General features: G+C 41.0%; 1 protein-coding gene across 4 annotated transcripts in view; it reads left to right on the forward strand.

The window, feature by feature from the left end:
- Positions 1–1,158: 1,158 nt before the first annotated feature.
- The window catches only part of PHF11 (PHD finger protein 11), a 29,685-nt gene continuing 14,132 nt past the window's right edge, over positions 1,159–16,711 (forward strand). The window contains exons 1-6 of one of the 4 annotated variants that reach the window (XM_089519059.1): positions 1,159–1,300; positions 1,454–1,572; positions 4,391–4,502; positions 7,060–7,193; positions 10,760–10,867; positions 12,678–12,811. In XM_089519059.1, coding sequence (XP_089375185.1) covers positions 7,086–7,193; positions 10,760–10,867; positions 12,678–12,811 — 350 coding nt within the window. In that variant the 5' untranslated portion in view covers positions 1,159–1,300; positions 1,454–1,572; positions 4,391–4,502; positions 7,060–7,085. Of the gene's footprint in view, positions 1,301–1,341; positions 1,573–4,390; positions 4,503–7,059; positions 7,194–7,575; positions 7,646–10,759; positions 10,868–12,677; positions 12,812–16,711 lie in introns of those variants that run through there. The other 3 variants (XM_089519060.1, XM_089519057.1, XM_089519061.1) reach the window with 3 other exon arrangements.

Below are 16,711 nucleotides of genomic sequence, written 5' to 3' on the forward strand. Positions count from 1 at the left end.
CAGGCCTTGGAGGTGGAGGAAAACTGCTGGACCTGATCCCATTCCCCACCACCACTCCCTTCTCCTTTTGTGTCGTGTCTTCTTAGACTGTAAGCCTGAGGGCAGGGAACCGTCTAACTAAAAGATTGTATGTACAGTGCTGTGTAAATTTACAGCGCTTTATATATAAAGGTTAATAATAATAATAATAATAATAATGGGGTCCAGGGAGCTTTGTGCCAAATAGAAACGTGTTCGGCTGCAACTGCACTGCAGAAATAAGTCCAGTTTGACACCCTTTTAATTGCCATAGCTCAGTGCTAGGGAATCCTGGGAATTCTAGTTTTCTGAGACATTTAACCTTCTCTCTCAGCAAACTCTGGTGTGACAACAAACTACAATTCCCAGGATTTCATAGCACTGGGCCATGGCAGTTAAAATGGTATGAAACTGGATTGTCTCTGGAGTCTGGAGTGAAGATGCAGCCTGAGTTGGGTCCAAGACACACTGCAGAAATAATCCAGTTTGAGACTGCTTTAGCTGCCCTGGCTGTGCTAGGGAACCCTGGGAATTGTAGTTTTGTGAGAAAGCGCTCTGGTTCCACAATGAACTACAATTCCCATGCACCTGAGGAAGTACGGTTAAGTCTAGGAAAGCTAGACTTAAGAGTGAGTCGGGCTGAGACAGAGAGAGAGAGAGAGAGAGCATTTCCTGAGGGCGGGGGCGGCGACCACTCTCCAGTCCTCTCTCTGATTGGCTGAAAACTATTAGTGTGTGACACTCCAAAGGGTTGGTTGCTCTGTAGCCAGCCTCGCTCTCAGAGTCAGGGCTGGAGCTGAAATGGGCAAAAGTCACCCAAAATGCACTGAAATAGAGCCAGGCACCAAAATCACACCAAAAGCTCTGAAAAGTCCCCGTTTCCGTGTGAAAGGCAACCCTTTCCTCTAAGAGCCAGGGGAGGGGCGCTGTGGCTTTAAGACCCAGCCCTGTTCAGCTAGGAGGGGAGGGAGAAAAAAGTGAGCGAGACGGTGTGACGTCAAGGCCCCGCCCCATTCAACCGAAAGAGTAGAGCAGGAGACATCTAGGCCCCGCCTTCCTCAGCCGAAAGAGAGAAGAGCAGGGGGCGGGGCGCTGCTGTGACGTCAAGGCCCCGCTCTCGTTCTCTCCCTCGCTCTAAGGCGCATGCCCGGTGACGTCGCCGAAAACAGGTTCAGTTTGTAGGGGCTTCGGAGGGAGCGGAAGTGGTTCGTGCACGAGGAACTGGGGGGGGGGGACGGTGGCCGCCTTGGCCCTGCTTCCGGCGGCTCCTCCGAGGGAAACGGTAAGGAGGCGCGAGCGGAGGGTCGAGGGACGGAGGGGGAGCGTCGTCGTCGTCGTCGTCGTCCCCCGTTTGGCCAAGAAGCCCTTCGGACCTGGACTTGGCTCCTTGTCTTCTTCCACGGACTTGGGCTTGTTCCTCTTTGGCCCTCCGCAGGTCTCTCTGGGCTTCGTGGAGGCTGGAGGAGGAGGAGGGTCGCCATCTCAGCCCCTCCTCCTTGGAGCAACGGAAACAGCCCTGTTGGAGTAGAAGCGAGAGAGCTGTCGTCACTGAAGGTTAAAGCAGATTGATTGCGCCTCCCTTCGTGTCAGTCTGAAGGGAGACCTTGCAGCCCCTGTGAGGCTCCCTGAGGGAAAGAAAGAAGGGGGCAGGGGCACCTTTCCGAGGCTTCAGAGTGCTTCCTCAGAGGCATATTATTATTAGTAGTATTCAAAGATATATCCCTCTTAGTCTGTGGAATCGGCCTGTTGAGACTCACTGAAAAGAAGAAGTTGGCAACAGGAGCTTTGCTAGACTTAGATCTACTTCCTCAGATGCGTTTTGTTTCTCAAAGCCAGGCCCTGCGTTGCTGGGTGCCTTCAGGACATTGTCCATTTATGCCGACCCTAAGGCAGACATAGCATGGCTTTGTTTGGGGGTTGGTTTGTTTGTTTTTGGCAAGATTTGTTCAGAGGGGCCTTTGCCCTCCTCTAAGGCTGAGAGAGTGTGACTAACCCAGGGTCCCCCAGCGGGTTTCCATGGCCAAGCTGGGATACAAACCCTCCAAAGTCATCGTGCATCACACAAACCATTACATCAAGCTGCCTTCCTCTAGCAATCGTGTAGATCAATGACTCCTGAGGCTGAGATAGGGTGGCTTGCCCAGTAGGTTTCTATGGACAGCTGCCCCAGTCCAACACTCAGACCCCTTCGCCACACCCTGCTCTGCAACCAGGATTCATACAAAAACAAGGCTAATGGAGGCGGAGCAGGAAAGGCTCCCAGCTTCCACTTTCCCGTTATCCCCACCCTCTTTTCTCCTAAATCAAAGAAACCTGCTCTGCAACCAGGACCAATCCAAAAAATGTTGGTTGAGGTGGAGCAGGAAAGGCTCCCAAGTTTCACTTTCACATTATCCCCACCCTTCCTTCCTTCCTTCCTTCCTTCCTTCCTTCCTTCCTTCCTCCTCCTGAGTCTTAAGAATTCACTGCTGCAGGAAGCAAAGCTTTCAGAGCAATTTCCCTTGCTTTTGTGGACTGTTTGCAGTTCAAAAGACACTGCAGTTTGAAACAGCTTTAACCGCCAGGAGCCCTGAAGTCAAGATGCCATATTAACATTTTAAATTCCTCTATCCTTACTGAACCAAAGCAACATATCTCTGTACACTGGCTATCAGAACTAGGTCCAAAGCACACTGCAGAAATAATCCAGTTTGAGACCGCTTTAACTGCTCTGGGTCAGTGCTAGGAAATCCTGGGAATTGTAGTTTATTGTGGCACTAGAGCCTTCTAGCAGAGAAAGTTCAATCTTTCTCAAAACTACTGTTCCCAGGATTCCCTAGCATTGAGCTAGGACAGTTAAAGCAGTCTCAAATTGGATTATTTATTCTGCAGTGTGTGTTTTAGAACTTGGGACCAAAACAGACTGCAGAAATAATCCATCTTGAAACCACTTTAACTGCTCTGGCTCAATGCTAGGGAATTTTGGGAGCTGTAGTTTGTTGTGGCACCAGAGCTCTCTCAACAAAGAAGGTTGAGTGTCTCAAAACTACAGTTCCCAGACTTGTATAGCATTGAGCCAGAACAGTTAAAGCAGACTCAAAACTATTTCATTTATTTAGCAGTGTGTGTTTCAGTCCTCAGTTCCCTTGAGGAGAAGTAGCTACTTCCCTGCTACAGTCTCACTCATTTTCATAGGCTCCACTGGACCAGAAGAACAAATCGGGATTTGAATCCTGGCTCTGTCTTGGAAACCCACTCAGAGACTTTGCACAACTCACTCTCTTTCAGCCTTCTAGGAAGAGAGTGGCAAGCCTCCTCTGAATATATTGTGCCAAGAAAACCCTAGGATAGAATCACCATAAGTCAGAATTGACTTCAAGGCACAGAACCACAACAGCGCTTTGATGCACAGATGATCTGGAGATGTTAGTTAGCAGTGTGGATGAATGCAGTTGCATTTCAGGATGGTATGCAGAGCTTCACCTAGGTACAGGGATAGTCTTGAAGTTTCAGCTGCTGACACGGATGCTGTTATTCTTCAAGAATTATGATGACCATGGGGAAATTATAGTAATTTACATTTAAAAGCCATTACTTGGGCCACCAAAATATTATATAAGATGTGAAGTTGAAGGTTTTCATGGCCGGCATCCATAGTTTTTTGTGGGTTTTTGGGCTGTGTGGTCATGTTCTAGACGTGTTTGTTTCTGATGTTTCGCCAGCATCTCTGGCTGGCATCTTCAGAGAAAGCATCTTCTCTGAAGATGTCAGCCACAGATGCTGGCAAAATGTCAGAAACAAATGCTTCTAGAACATGGCCATATAGCCCAAAAACCCACAAAAAAACAATTATATAAAAATATCTCAACCTTTCTGGTTCATCAGCTTCATAGTGCTGGGCTTTACCAAACTTAGAATGGAGACAGAGAGGTTAAAGAGACATTCCCTTATCTTAAGGATTGAAAACCTTGCTTTTCTAATGATATTTTGGTAGCCCATTAACAGTCTTATTCAGCTTTGATTTTTTTAAAAAATAAATAAATTATAAACATAGATTACCTGGTTGAGTTTCTTAATTATTTATATCACACATTTCAGAATATCTTCAGGGTAGTTTACAAGTAACATACTTTAAAAAAAATAATAATGAAAAATATCCATATCTCCCAAGTCATCCGTATCCTTACCTGTGGAGAATTCCTTGCAGGAGCCAAAATCAAATTCTTAGACTGTTTTTCCCCCTGACTTGGAATCTTTGCTATAAGCCAGATGTAGTAAGTGACCTTGCGCAGGGAAGAAGGAGATAGTCCAGTTAGAATAGGCTTTTGCATCTCTTATCTTATGAAATAAAGCTGACAGAGTAATTCTTTTATCTTCACCTTCTTCCAAACAGCCCAGAGTTGTGTTCAAGATGCTTGCCTCATTTTATCGAGACCATTGAGCTTAGCAGCCTACTGGGAATTTGAATGAGCTTTCCTAGCTGAATCTGATACTCTGATCTGAAGGTAAGCAACCTAATACTTTCCAGATGTTTTGGACAACATCACCCACAGCCCCTTACACAATTGGCCTTGTTAGCTAAGGCTGATGGGTGTAAAAAAATTTAAAAAACGGTATAGCATGAGTTTCTACATTTCTGTGCTGTTCATTCTGTGATAGCACCCTGGACATGTCCAGTCTTGTCTGATTTCCAGCATTGGGGAAATGGCTTTGCCCACAGCTGTTGCTGCTGTCTCCCCCCCCCCCCCTTTTCCTTTTGCTCTTTTTTCTCCTCCATTGGCTGCAGCAGTGTAGTTATAGGCCCTTTTGTGTGTATAACTTAAGAAATGTGTGATTATATATTAAAACAAGTTACGGTCAGGATTGTTTGCTGTTTTTGTAACAGCAATATGTTTATGGTACCTGTTTGTAGTTTGATCTGTTTATGGTTACGTTAGGGTTTGATGTGCTGTGGTTAAAACCATGTCACTAGTTAAATTATCAGAATACAGGAATAGCTGTGTTGACCAGAAAACTAATTTCAAAATTCTTATTGTGTTAATGCCGTTGTGGTGGTGGTGACAGTGACCTTATCTTAGGGTTTTCTTGGCAAGATTCATTTAGAAGAGGGTTGACATTGCTTTTCCCTAAGGCTGAGAGTGTGTGGTTTGCCTTTTTCTGAAGCTAAGGGTGTGTTGATTTAGTGGATTTCTGTGGTTGGGTAGGGATTCAAACCATCGCTTAAGACAAATATTTAGTCCTCTTAAGAAAATTATAAATGGTCATTCAAATGTCCAGCCTGTGTCATTCTTTATCCCAAGTCTCAGTCAGCAATGCCCCTCTGCACTCTCCATTGGACTGAGTGGACAGTTTCTACAGAAAAGGATAAACAAACACAAATCTGGCATTAGAAATGGTAAAATCGCAAAACCAGTTACAAAGTATTTGAAGGCTCCATGACATACAGTTTCTGACTGTACAAGCTGACCTTAGAAGCAGCAGTTCTTGAACAAAAAATATTTCAAGGTAAGATTGGAAAGAGAAGCAGCTGAACTTTGATACACACACATACACACAAATTCCACTCCATTCACAGAAATATGAACAAAGATCATTGTTTCTTGGCACACTACATGAGTCCTCACAACTGCATGTACATATAACAACAGGAATCTCTTCAAAGAAGATTTTATCTCCAAGGACACTGGCTTTTGGTGATCGGATTTATTGCTTTCACACATCATTGTTAAGAAACTCCTTGATAGGCTACTTGACTACCAGTCACTTGCAAGACCTGTGTCATCTCACACAGTTCTTTGAAGATATGGCCAGGGTCACAATCTGCATCTTACTCTTTTACACTTTGCCCCAGTCCCACAGCCCTACGTAGCTCAGGACCAGGCTATCTGGCAGATCATATCCCAATATATGAGCCTGCCTGGGCCCTGAAATCACCCTACTACTGTCACATGCAGGTTTTTTATTTTTATTCCAGCAGGCTTTTAAAATGGAAAACTGCCTTGAATCCTGTTTGGGATATAAATTCAAATAAATAGATTTTAAAGAATGGGCTGAGAGTGCTGTGTTATTTTTATATTGAACTGCTTTCATTGTTTTTTGTCTTTTAATGGTATTTTATCTTTTAAGTGTAGTCTTAAATCATTTTAATATTGCCCATACTTTCAACTCATTTTGTTGTTCACTTTTGGTATGTTTTTAATAGTGTTGTTTTTTAAATTGTATATTAATCCTATGTCTTTTTTCTTTTTCCCTCTCTAAAAATTGTTTCTTTCTTTTTTTCCCCCTTGGTTTTTTTTTATCTTTGGTGGTATATTATTTTGATTGTAAATTAGATTGTTTGTGTTAACAATAAAAGTTAAACTTTAAAAAATCCCCAAGAAAAATTGCTCCAGTGCTCTGACAGGACTATCCTTTTAGCCTTGGCTTTCTTTTTTTACCTTTTTCCATCCTCATGGACAGCCACTTTGGAATATGAGATGCAAAAGCTGTTTGTGATAGGATACAGGAGAGTTGTAGATACAGTCGCCCCTCCATTTTCACAGACTTGAAGTCTGTGGCAAACAGAGAGGGACAAAATGGGGTGGGAGCACACCACCATTCAAGCCAATGGTCTTGAATATAGGCGAATTTCCATGGGAGGGGGGGGGGAGGGAAGAATGGATCCCCTGCAAAAACAGAGGAGAGACATTATATCTTAACTGGAGAGGAGAAATCTCTGGGGGGGGGGGCTGGTCTAAGTCATGGACAGATTTAAAACTGTTTGAAAATAAAGTTGGCTCTCCTTATCCATGGATTTTTTATCCACAGATTCAAGTAACCATGACTTTAAAATAATCATTTAAAAATTCTAAATAGCAAACCTTGATTTTCCATTTTATATAAGGGACACCATTTTGCTTTGCCATTATATTTAATGGGACTTGAGCATCCACAGATTCAGTTATCCATGGGGGATCCTGGAACCAAGCCCTAGAGGATAACAAAGTCCCACTGTATTTTAGTTGAATATTTTCTTGGTGCTTTTAACTAGTTTTATGTTCATCATTAAAATCCCTTTCTAAGGTAATTTTCCCCAGTGGACTTTGATAATGGCGAAGATGGTAAGAAGACAATGTGCATTTTGTCCCCAAGACGAGGACGGTGCCATTATGTATGTTGCTGAAGAACAAAATCTTGCAGTTCATCAGGACTGTTTGGTGAGCTTTACAAAAGTGTTCTGTGTTCAAAATGATTAACTAGAAAGTGAAAGAAATTCAGATTGCTCTTTCAAGGCGAATTGCACCTTTTTGTTGTGTACCAATCCATTTCTTTATGAGGTTTGTAGCACTAACCCAAAATGTCATATCTGGTGTGAGATCCTTCTAAACACCTCAATGTTTAACAGTGTTCCAAAAATTTAACAGTTTAAATTTTTTTTTGTTTTTTACTGGAACTCTATTGTGTATCTTGGAAAGGAGTGGGCAGTTGTGGTCGGTCTAAATTTTTATTTTAGAAATCTGAAAGGTTGGTTGAATCTGCTGAATGGTGGTAAAAGACAGCATTAAGCTGCTGAAAGTGAATGGTGTGGTTATTTTCCAGACATGATCAGAGGAGAAACCGAGGAAAGAGAGCTATGGGATGGACTATTGGATATATGGCTAAGTATAAGGTGGCTCTTTCTACCCTTACATTGCCAAATTTAGCCATAGTTTTCAGAGATGGTATAGATAGTTGAAAGGCCTTCTTTGTCAACAGGTATCCCATACTTGTTCTACTCAGGGTTGATAAAAATCATTTTTTTAAAATCTAAATATCTTAAACTTTCCACATTGAAACAAAATTAAATCAGATTTCAAAATGTAAATCAGATTTTAGAATTTTCTTAAACAAGAAGTGAAAAAAGTCTAGGTCAAATTATCACCATGAATACTATTTATACACCTTCAGATTGTGTTCTGTGAACAGACTAGGTTATGGAAATTTGATTTCAATAAATTGACACTGCTTCACTGTTTCACTTCAGTTTTGAATGGAGTATTGTTGAACACCCCTTTAACTTCTAGGAAGACAGAACAGCAAACAGATCTTAAGTTTATTTTATGTTCATTAAAATAAAATTCAGAAATATACATGTTTTATAATTTAATTGATTTAGATAATTATTTTAATCGCTTCAGTTTTAATCATAGTTTAAATCACTTATGAGGAGAATTATATTTAATCATTTTAAAATAGAAGTACATTATTACTTGTTATAACCTTACTACATACAGAGATGTAGATATCATTAGAAGATAGGTACACCAAGGAATTCTGAATTGTTTTCAGCTTAATCTTTAGTTTGTTAAAGTTGAAGTTCCATCAGACAGAATGAACAGATTGAAGAATTCTATGGTACATGAGTCATTCACAGAGAAATGGTTTCTATTCTTAGATTACATTGACAGTAATTCTCATATGGCCAACCCACTGTCCTATCATTTAGAGCTTTGTAATAATGTCATGTAAAAGGCCTTGATGCAGGACCAATACACTCCCCTGTTATGAACTTCATTCCTATACTCCTCTCCATTATCATCCTTCTTTACTCCCCTTCCCTGACTTACTTCACTTTGTCCAATTCTTGTTTATTTATTGCTTGTTACCTTAATTGTTACATGGTATGTTTATAATATTTTATGCAAAATTATTTTTTACAAAGTTGATATCCCTTGCATTTACATCCAGGCTCCTCCTCCTTGTTGAGATGTGCTCCCTCTTCCCAGATTCTTTCATAGAATTGAAAGAGACCACAAGGCCCATCCAATCCAAACCCCTGCCATGCAGGAACTCTCAAACAAAGCATCCCCGACAGATGGCCATCCAGCCTCTGTTTAAAGACCTTCAAGGAAAGAGACTCCACTACACTCCAAGGGAGTATGTTCCACTGTAAAACAGCCCTTACTGTCAGGAAGTTCCTCCTAATGTTGAGGAAGAATCTCTTTTTCTGTAGCTTGCATCCATTGTTCCAGGTCCTAGTCTCTGGAGGAGCAGAAAACAAGCTTGCTCCATCCTCAATATGACATCCCTTCAAATACTTAAAGAGGGCTATCATATCACCTCTTAACCTTCTCTTCTCCAGGCTCCTAAGCCATTCCTCATAGAACATAGTTTCCAGGCCCTTCACCATTTTAGTCAATCTCCTTTGGATACGCTCCAGTTTTTCAGTGTCCTTTTTGAATTGAGGTGCCCAGAACTGTACACAATATTCCAGGTGGGACCTGACGAAAGCAGAATAGAGTGGCACTATTATTTCCTTTAATCTAGACACTATACTTCTATTGATGCAGCCTAAAATCTCATTGGCCTTTTTAGCTGCAGCATCTCACAGTTGACTCATGTTCAGCTTTCTATTCATTGACCTCCTCTATCTCTACACTGAGAGAGGGAAAGTGTGCAATTTATTTACTTCACCTGCGGAAAGGGTCATTTCCCAACTCCGTAAACTGCCACTAGTATATTCATAGAATACAATTCTATGACAGCCCACATGGTGTAGTGCTATGACTCTGGAGGCCAAGGTTTGAATCCTGATTGTGTAAACCATTGGGTAACCTTGGGCAAATCACACTCATTCAGCCTCAGATGATGGCAATAGTAAACCCCCTCTGAAGAAACTTGCAAAGAAAAAAACATGATAGGGTCGCCATAAATTGGAAACGAAGGCACACAACAGTAACACCAAAAATATAATTGGAGGCTGTATAATTAATATTCATGATGATCTCGCTGACAGATTTTTTTTCATGATTTAAATACACAATCCTATTTTGAAATTAGCAAGTTTTATTAATGCTGTCTAGAATGGCTATTCTTCCTGGATGAGTAACCATCAGTGCTTCGAAATAACTTGTTAAATTAACATGTTTATTCATAACATGTTGATATTGCATTAATGTGGAGAGTAATTACCTTATTAGTTGCAACCTCCCCTAACATTAATGTGTAAATACTACATAATATCAGCAAAATTGTTACTTATATTGATTTTTATGTATAACTTTACATTTCTGGGGTATTTGGGTCCATTTTTCTTTCTTTTATGTTAAAAAAATAGTATCATGACCTGTAAATCCTCTACTGCTGCTGCCACACCTAGAAGTAGCCTCCCTCAGTCTAAAATTTCTTTCATGACACAAGTCATGTGGCAGCTTGTATTTGCACATTGAGAGAATTAAGCAATAATACACAAGTATAAGTGAGTTGCTTATGCACCTTTTAATTGCTTTCACCTTGTTTCTTTGGATTTTCCTGGACTTCCCTCAGGGTAGAACAATTCTGCCATTAGCATTTCCTGGAAGCTCCCTGGAGAGCTAGTAGCCTTTTACCAGATACTACATGGCTTTAATTTTGGTTTTTACAAAGAGGAGAGAGACACAGGTCAGTTTTCTGTGGCATGGGTCGTGGTGGCAGTAGGGTATGAAAAATGGTACTAGTGCCAACAGGCTAATAAATACAAGTTAACAGCTATGACACAGGCACATTAACAATGACAACATGACCACAGGTAGACCAGTGAATAGTTGATGAAAGTTTGGGGGGTTAGTAATAACTTGCCTTGATCCTTAAAGGGAGAGGTGGGATACAAATAAATATTTTATTATTATTATTATGACCTCCTGTGCATATCTGAGAAAATGCCAAATTAAGTCTTCGGCTTGTGCTTGATAATAGTTTTTATTGGTTCGTTTTGACACTTCTTAATTTTAAGAAGTTGTTGTCTTATCTCTGCTTTTATTTATAGTTGTATTCCTCGGGATTTGTGGAATCTGATGAACATAGCTCAGACAGTCTTGACATAAGGTTCGATGTGGCTTCAGTAGTCAATGAAATAAAGAGAGGGAAGCGACTGGTGAGACACCTTCTCTTCAGTTTTTTTATACTTATCTATCTGTAACAGCAAATTATGCCAATTGAGTTAAAATTGTTTACTTTCATATTAAGGGAGCCTCTGGATTCTGTGCATAAGTGATTCAAATTTGTATGCATAAATGACCTACACTCCCATTGTGAAGGAAAGCCAGGAGTGTCATCTAGAATTTCTGGTATATTTAAAGTACACATGACTGGTAGGGGAATTGTAAACAGTAAGATCAGTGGGAAATTAAATGCAGAAGGTCACAACATTATGAACACTGGCCATTCACAAAACTCTTGCTGGTAACACCAACTTGTTGTCACTAGGTCAGTGAGTTGACACATGTAGGCCAAGATCCTACATCTGCATTTGCTCTGCACATGCAGGCGACTATCAAGCACTGAGAGGAGCTCCTACTGTTGTTCCTTAGCAATGGGGAGGTGGAGATGTGATTTGAACCATGGAGAAGCAGATCGTCTCAGCTCCATCAAGGAGAAGAAATTAGGACGTGCCTTCAAATGGAATTGGGCTCGCTTTTTTCTTCCCCCAGGAGTCCAGAGAAGCTGGCTCTTCATTGACTGTCTTGTTCCCCCTCCCCGTTTTTCGAGCAGAAAGGAACAGCAGTAATTCATCCTGGGGCTTGAGAACTGCCACATTGGGGCTGGGAGAAGAGTTTTTCATGGAGCACAAGGGGAAAAGCCGTTCCCAAAATGAGTTTCAGTCCACAGAAATGGCACCTGTGCATGTGTAAGTCATTAATAGGATGCCAGCCGTAGTGCAATGATAAGCCATTCAGATTCAATCCCCTGTTGATGTTCTGGAGCTCCTTAGTGAACCATTGCTGCATCCCTGGCCATCTTGGAGTTCTCTTACAAGGAAATTCAAAATAAATTGAAAAAACAGAAAATTCATTCTTAATATTCACTGTGTTACCCAGTATGCATATTGAAGAGGGAGCAAGCTTGTTTTTTGCTGCTCCAGAGAACAGGACCCAGAGCAATGGCTTATCATTGCACTACGGCTGGCATCCTATTAATGACTTACACATGCACATGCTTAACCTGGGAGTGTAAAAAGGATAGATGCAGTAAGAAGGCTATTGGGAGAATAAAACAGTGGCCTAGAAGTACCTAGTCTGAAATTGTGATATGATGCATTTCTGATTCATCATTTGGTTGGTTGATCTATCAATCAATTAATTAATTGTATTTAGATTTCACCCCTGAGCCAAAAAGAGTCTCTGAGTGGTTTACGTAGGTTTTATGTAACAGTCCCTGGCCTCAGGCTTACATTCTAAATAAGATAGGCATCTTAAGAAGGTGGAGATGGAAAAGACAAATCTTCAGGGAACTCCCATTATATAGAAGAAGCTTGTCACAAGCAGCAATTAAACACAGTCCTTTCGTGATAGCAGTCTTCATTATCTGGAAAACATAAGTGAAAGACTTTGCCTTAATTATCTGTCTCAGCTGTGTTAAGGGGAAATTAGCTTACAGTTGTAAACCACTTAGAGACTGCTTAAGTGGTATGAAGCAGTATATAAATGAAGCTGCTTTCATACCCCTGTTGGGTAAAATGAAATTAATCTACAGGTTCTGATTATGTCCAAACAGGAAACTTAAGTTTAGTTTGATAAAGATCACAACACTGAATCCAGATTGAGTGTGGAGAGGGGGAATGAAGGAGGAGTACATGAGTCCAATCTTTGGCTCCAGTTTCCTACCCTCTACTTTAGGATTATTGCATTTTAATAATCTCAATATGGTATATATTTGATTAGAACTTCACACTCTTTTTGTTGCAGATATGCAGTTTCTGTCGCAAGAAAGGAGCCACAGTTGGCTGTGAGATAAAACACTGTCGCAGAAGTTATCATTATTTTTGTGCTCTGTGTGATGATGCTGCAGTACAAACAGATGAAGTACAAGGCATTTATCGGTATTTAACAAAATCTTTTCTAAAAATTTGTACCATTTTGCTTATTTTATATCCAAAGCCTTTATTTGTTTATTTATTTGGCATATTTCCCTGAACTGGGACTCAAGGCAGTTACAAAATTAAAACAAATACAGTAAAATAAATACATACAAAATAGTATAATGCAACTGAACTATATTTAAAAGGATGAGAACTTGTAGAAATATTTACTTTATAAGGCAGTTACTGGAGTTGTTTCTTTAGTGGACTTGTTCTCTAATATGTAAAGTGCTATAATTGCTGTGAACAGAATAGATTTGACTATGAAGACCTTTAATATTCTCATATATCTGCACATTGGTCTTGCCTAAATGACACAACGGCCAACTTCCCAGCAACATTTTCCAGTTTTTAAAAAGTAACAATTTTTTTTTTGCTTTTTTAAAAAAAGGATTAATTCTGCTTTCTTCTATTTGACCTTGATTAGTCCAGATTGCAGCCTTAAGCTGTGTTTTGGAAGAGTTGACTCATTGTATTGCCAGGGTTTCAATAATCTTAGTCAGTTTGTGCTATCTCTTTATTTAGTTTCATAATTTATATCCCACCTTGCAATCAAATTTCATAGAATCATAGAGTTGGAAGAGACCACAAGGGCCATCCAGTCCAACCTCCTGCCATGTAGGAACTCTCAATCAAAGCACCCCCTGAAAGATGGCCATCCAGCCTCTGCTTAAAGACCTCCAAGGAAGGAGACTCCACTACACTCCAAGGAAGGAGTGTGTTCCACTGTCAAACAGCCCTTACTGTCAGGAAGTTCCTCCTAATGTTGAGGTGGAATCTTTTTTTCAGTAGCTTGCATCCATGGTTTGGGTACCCTTCTCTGGAACAGCAGAAAGCAAGCTAACTCCCGCCTCAATGTGACATCCCTTCAAATATTTGAACAGGGCTATCATATCACCTCTTAACCTTTTCTTCTCCAGGCTAAACATACCCAGCTCCCTAAGTTGTTCCTCGTAGGGCATGGTATCTAGACCCCTCACCATTTTAGTTGTCCTCCTTTGGACATGTTCCAGTTTCTCAATATCCTTCTTGAATTCTGGTGCCCAGAACTTGGCACAGGTGGGGCCTGATCAAAGCAGAATAGAGTGGCACTATTACTTCCCTTGATCTAGACGCTATACTTCAATTGATGCACCTATGAAAATGCCAGCCACAGATGCTGGCAAAAAATCAGGAATAAACTCTTCTAAAACATGGCCACATAGCCCAAAACCCCCACAAAAAACTCTTTTGAAGATAGCTTGCCAAAAAAATGTTTTTAGAACACCCCCCAGATCTGCACATGCCCACAATACACATGCTCTGTCTCCTGTATCCACCCATTGCCACATGCTCCTCATTTTGACTGGACAAGCAGGAGACAGAGACAGATTTCAGCCTACTTGTAGCATTAAAGTGCTATTGCTAGCATCTCCAATACCGAAGGGTCGGTAGCAGCTGCAGCTGTTATTTTGGAGTGACACATTGACCCACAGAAGCCGAAGCAGGGCTATCAGTACATCCTACTGGACAAGAGAAGATGAATAAAATGTCCCACCCATTCCCATCCTCTTCCTCAAGTGTAGCTCAGCCTTTGCCAACCTTCAATGAGGAGTCTATCCTGGTTATTTACAACAGGTAAGGCTTTTCACACCTAGTGTCGAAGACAGAAGTTATACCTGCTCTAGATCTCCCCACAAAACAGGTCTTTTTCAGCCTCTGGACCAATTTTTCTAATCAAGATGCTATGACAAATAAAGATCACAGGAGGGGGGGAGTCACAGGTGTAACAATGCACAGTAGAGCCAACTGCAGCTTCAAGAGAAATCTAGCAGCAGTTTATCCAGTTCTTTTAGTCTTCTGAGGATTGATCTGGGAGCAAACTCACTATCTGATGGGAAATATGCACCATCTCAAGGTTTCCTAGGAGATCAGGGACAGTCCTCCTTACAGAGAGGTCTGGATGTGTCATTTTCTTTTAAAGTATTACAGAACTGAAATGTAGGCAGCTTAAGTCAGACTGAATGCCCATAGTGGTTCTTTAATAACTGTCAGTATAACATGAATCAGGTATAACTTGAATCCAGAACTCTGACAATATAGTGGCAGTTAAGAAATAGGAAAATGGACCAGTTCTTCTAAGCTCATCCTATTTGTTGGAGTAAAACTGGAAAACCCCTTGAGACCATTATTTTTAATTTAAATTTAATTTAAAAAGAGTTGTTGCCCACAACTGAAAGGAGAGAAACCCACCAAAAGTGAAGCTGTCCTTCTGTCCCCACAGGACAGTTAATGTAGCATTTTAACAGTGCTTCCGAATGCTCTTGTTCATGCCCTAACTCTTGGAACACAACAGTCTCAGTATCTTCTCCTTTTCCAAATAACATTAAGGGATCCAACCTTCTATCTGTCTAGAAAACTAACTGTCCCTTTCTGTCCACATCTGAGAAAATACAACATCAGAAGCCTGGTTCTGAGAGTTTCCCAGGATTAAACACTGACATTTGCAGCCTAGCTCTGAAAGGAATTTCTTCCCCAAAGTCTAGGGATCCCAAATGAGATCTTCCACTCATCATTCATACACCTACAAATGGACTGTGCTCTTAGAATTCATTCACCTGAGGAACGTCTTGCCCAAAGATATCATAGTTCCCCATATGTTGGACTTCATAGTCTCCCAGTCATCTTGGAGCTTGTCAGTGTCCTATCAAGTGCTATCTAGCAGCCATATCATGGTATTTCCAATGCTTGGGCAAGCTTTCCTCCTTCTCTAGTTTGCTAGTAAAGACATTTTTGAAAGGCTACAAGAATTTACATCCACGCGTGTTAGGTCCTAACTCCTGGCTTCATAGTTATCCAAGAACCTTTTGAACTGATGGCTTCTTGTAACCTGAGGCTGCTCACCTAGAAGATGAACTTCCTTATGGTGATGATGTCAGCCAGGCAAACTAGCAAGATTTTTGTTCTATAGGCCGATGAACCATACATATGTTTCAACAAAGACAAAGTTGTTTTGAGAACTAACATTACCTTCCTTCTTAAGGTAGTGTTGGCTTTTCATTTAAACCAAGACATAATCCAGCAGCCTTCTTTCAGAAGATTTAGAGTGTTCCCTGCATTACATTGATGTGACAGGGCTCTAGCCTCTTACATGGATTGTACTTCAGCATCTCACCAGTCTCAAGGACATTTCCTTTGCTACTCTAAAAAAGACAGGATTGTCTGTATCCATGCAGCGGTTATCTACGTGGATTGCTGTAACAATTTGGCTGGCTTATGAGCTAGCTCCAGACAGCCTCCTATCTAACTGAGAAGCCATTTGGTCAAATCAATGACTGCATCAACTGCTTTCCTAAGGTGGGTGTCCCATGCATGACATATGCAAGGCTGCTACTTGGTCCAGATCTCTCATCTTTATTTCACACTACAGACTGGATTCCAAGTCCAAGATGGAGACTGCATTTGGGAGAGCAATACTTTTCTCTCCTTGGAAAATGAGGGTTTAGGTGGGAAGAGCATTTATATGGTGTATGGGGAATAGACAGGGCTACTACCAAAATGCTTATGTAAGAGCTCTAGAAGTTTCTGAATAGTGCATTCTGCAGGCACAGATAATCCATTTGTATGATTTTACAGATGACCACTCAAACTAGTTAAAGATAAGCAACCTGTCCTTTAGTGTCCATGTGTGCCTCAGTCTTTGTCAATACCAGGAAGGAGAGTCCAGTTTCCAATTGCGACACAGAAGGAAGAAGAAGGGGAAAAAGGTATCATAGGCCCCATACAGACAGGGCAAAATAAAGCTGCTTTGGGTCATTTTGGAGGTATGCTGTTTAAACGATGCATGCATTCAAAGAGCCCAGAAGCTACGCCAAAGCCACG

Source organism: Sceloporus occidentalis, unplaced genomic scaffold (genome assembly GCF_023333645.1).
Source record: "Sceloporus occidentalis isolate IW3139 unplaced genomic scaffold, rSceOcc1.0.p SCAF_4, whole genome shotgun sequence".
In the NCBI taxonomy this organism is placed as follows: Eukaryota; Metazoa; Chordata; class Lepidosauria; order Squamata; family Phrynosomatidae; genus Sceloporus; species Sceloporus occidentalis.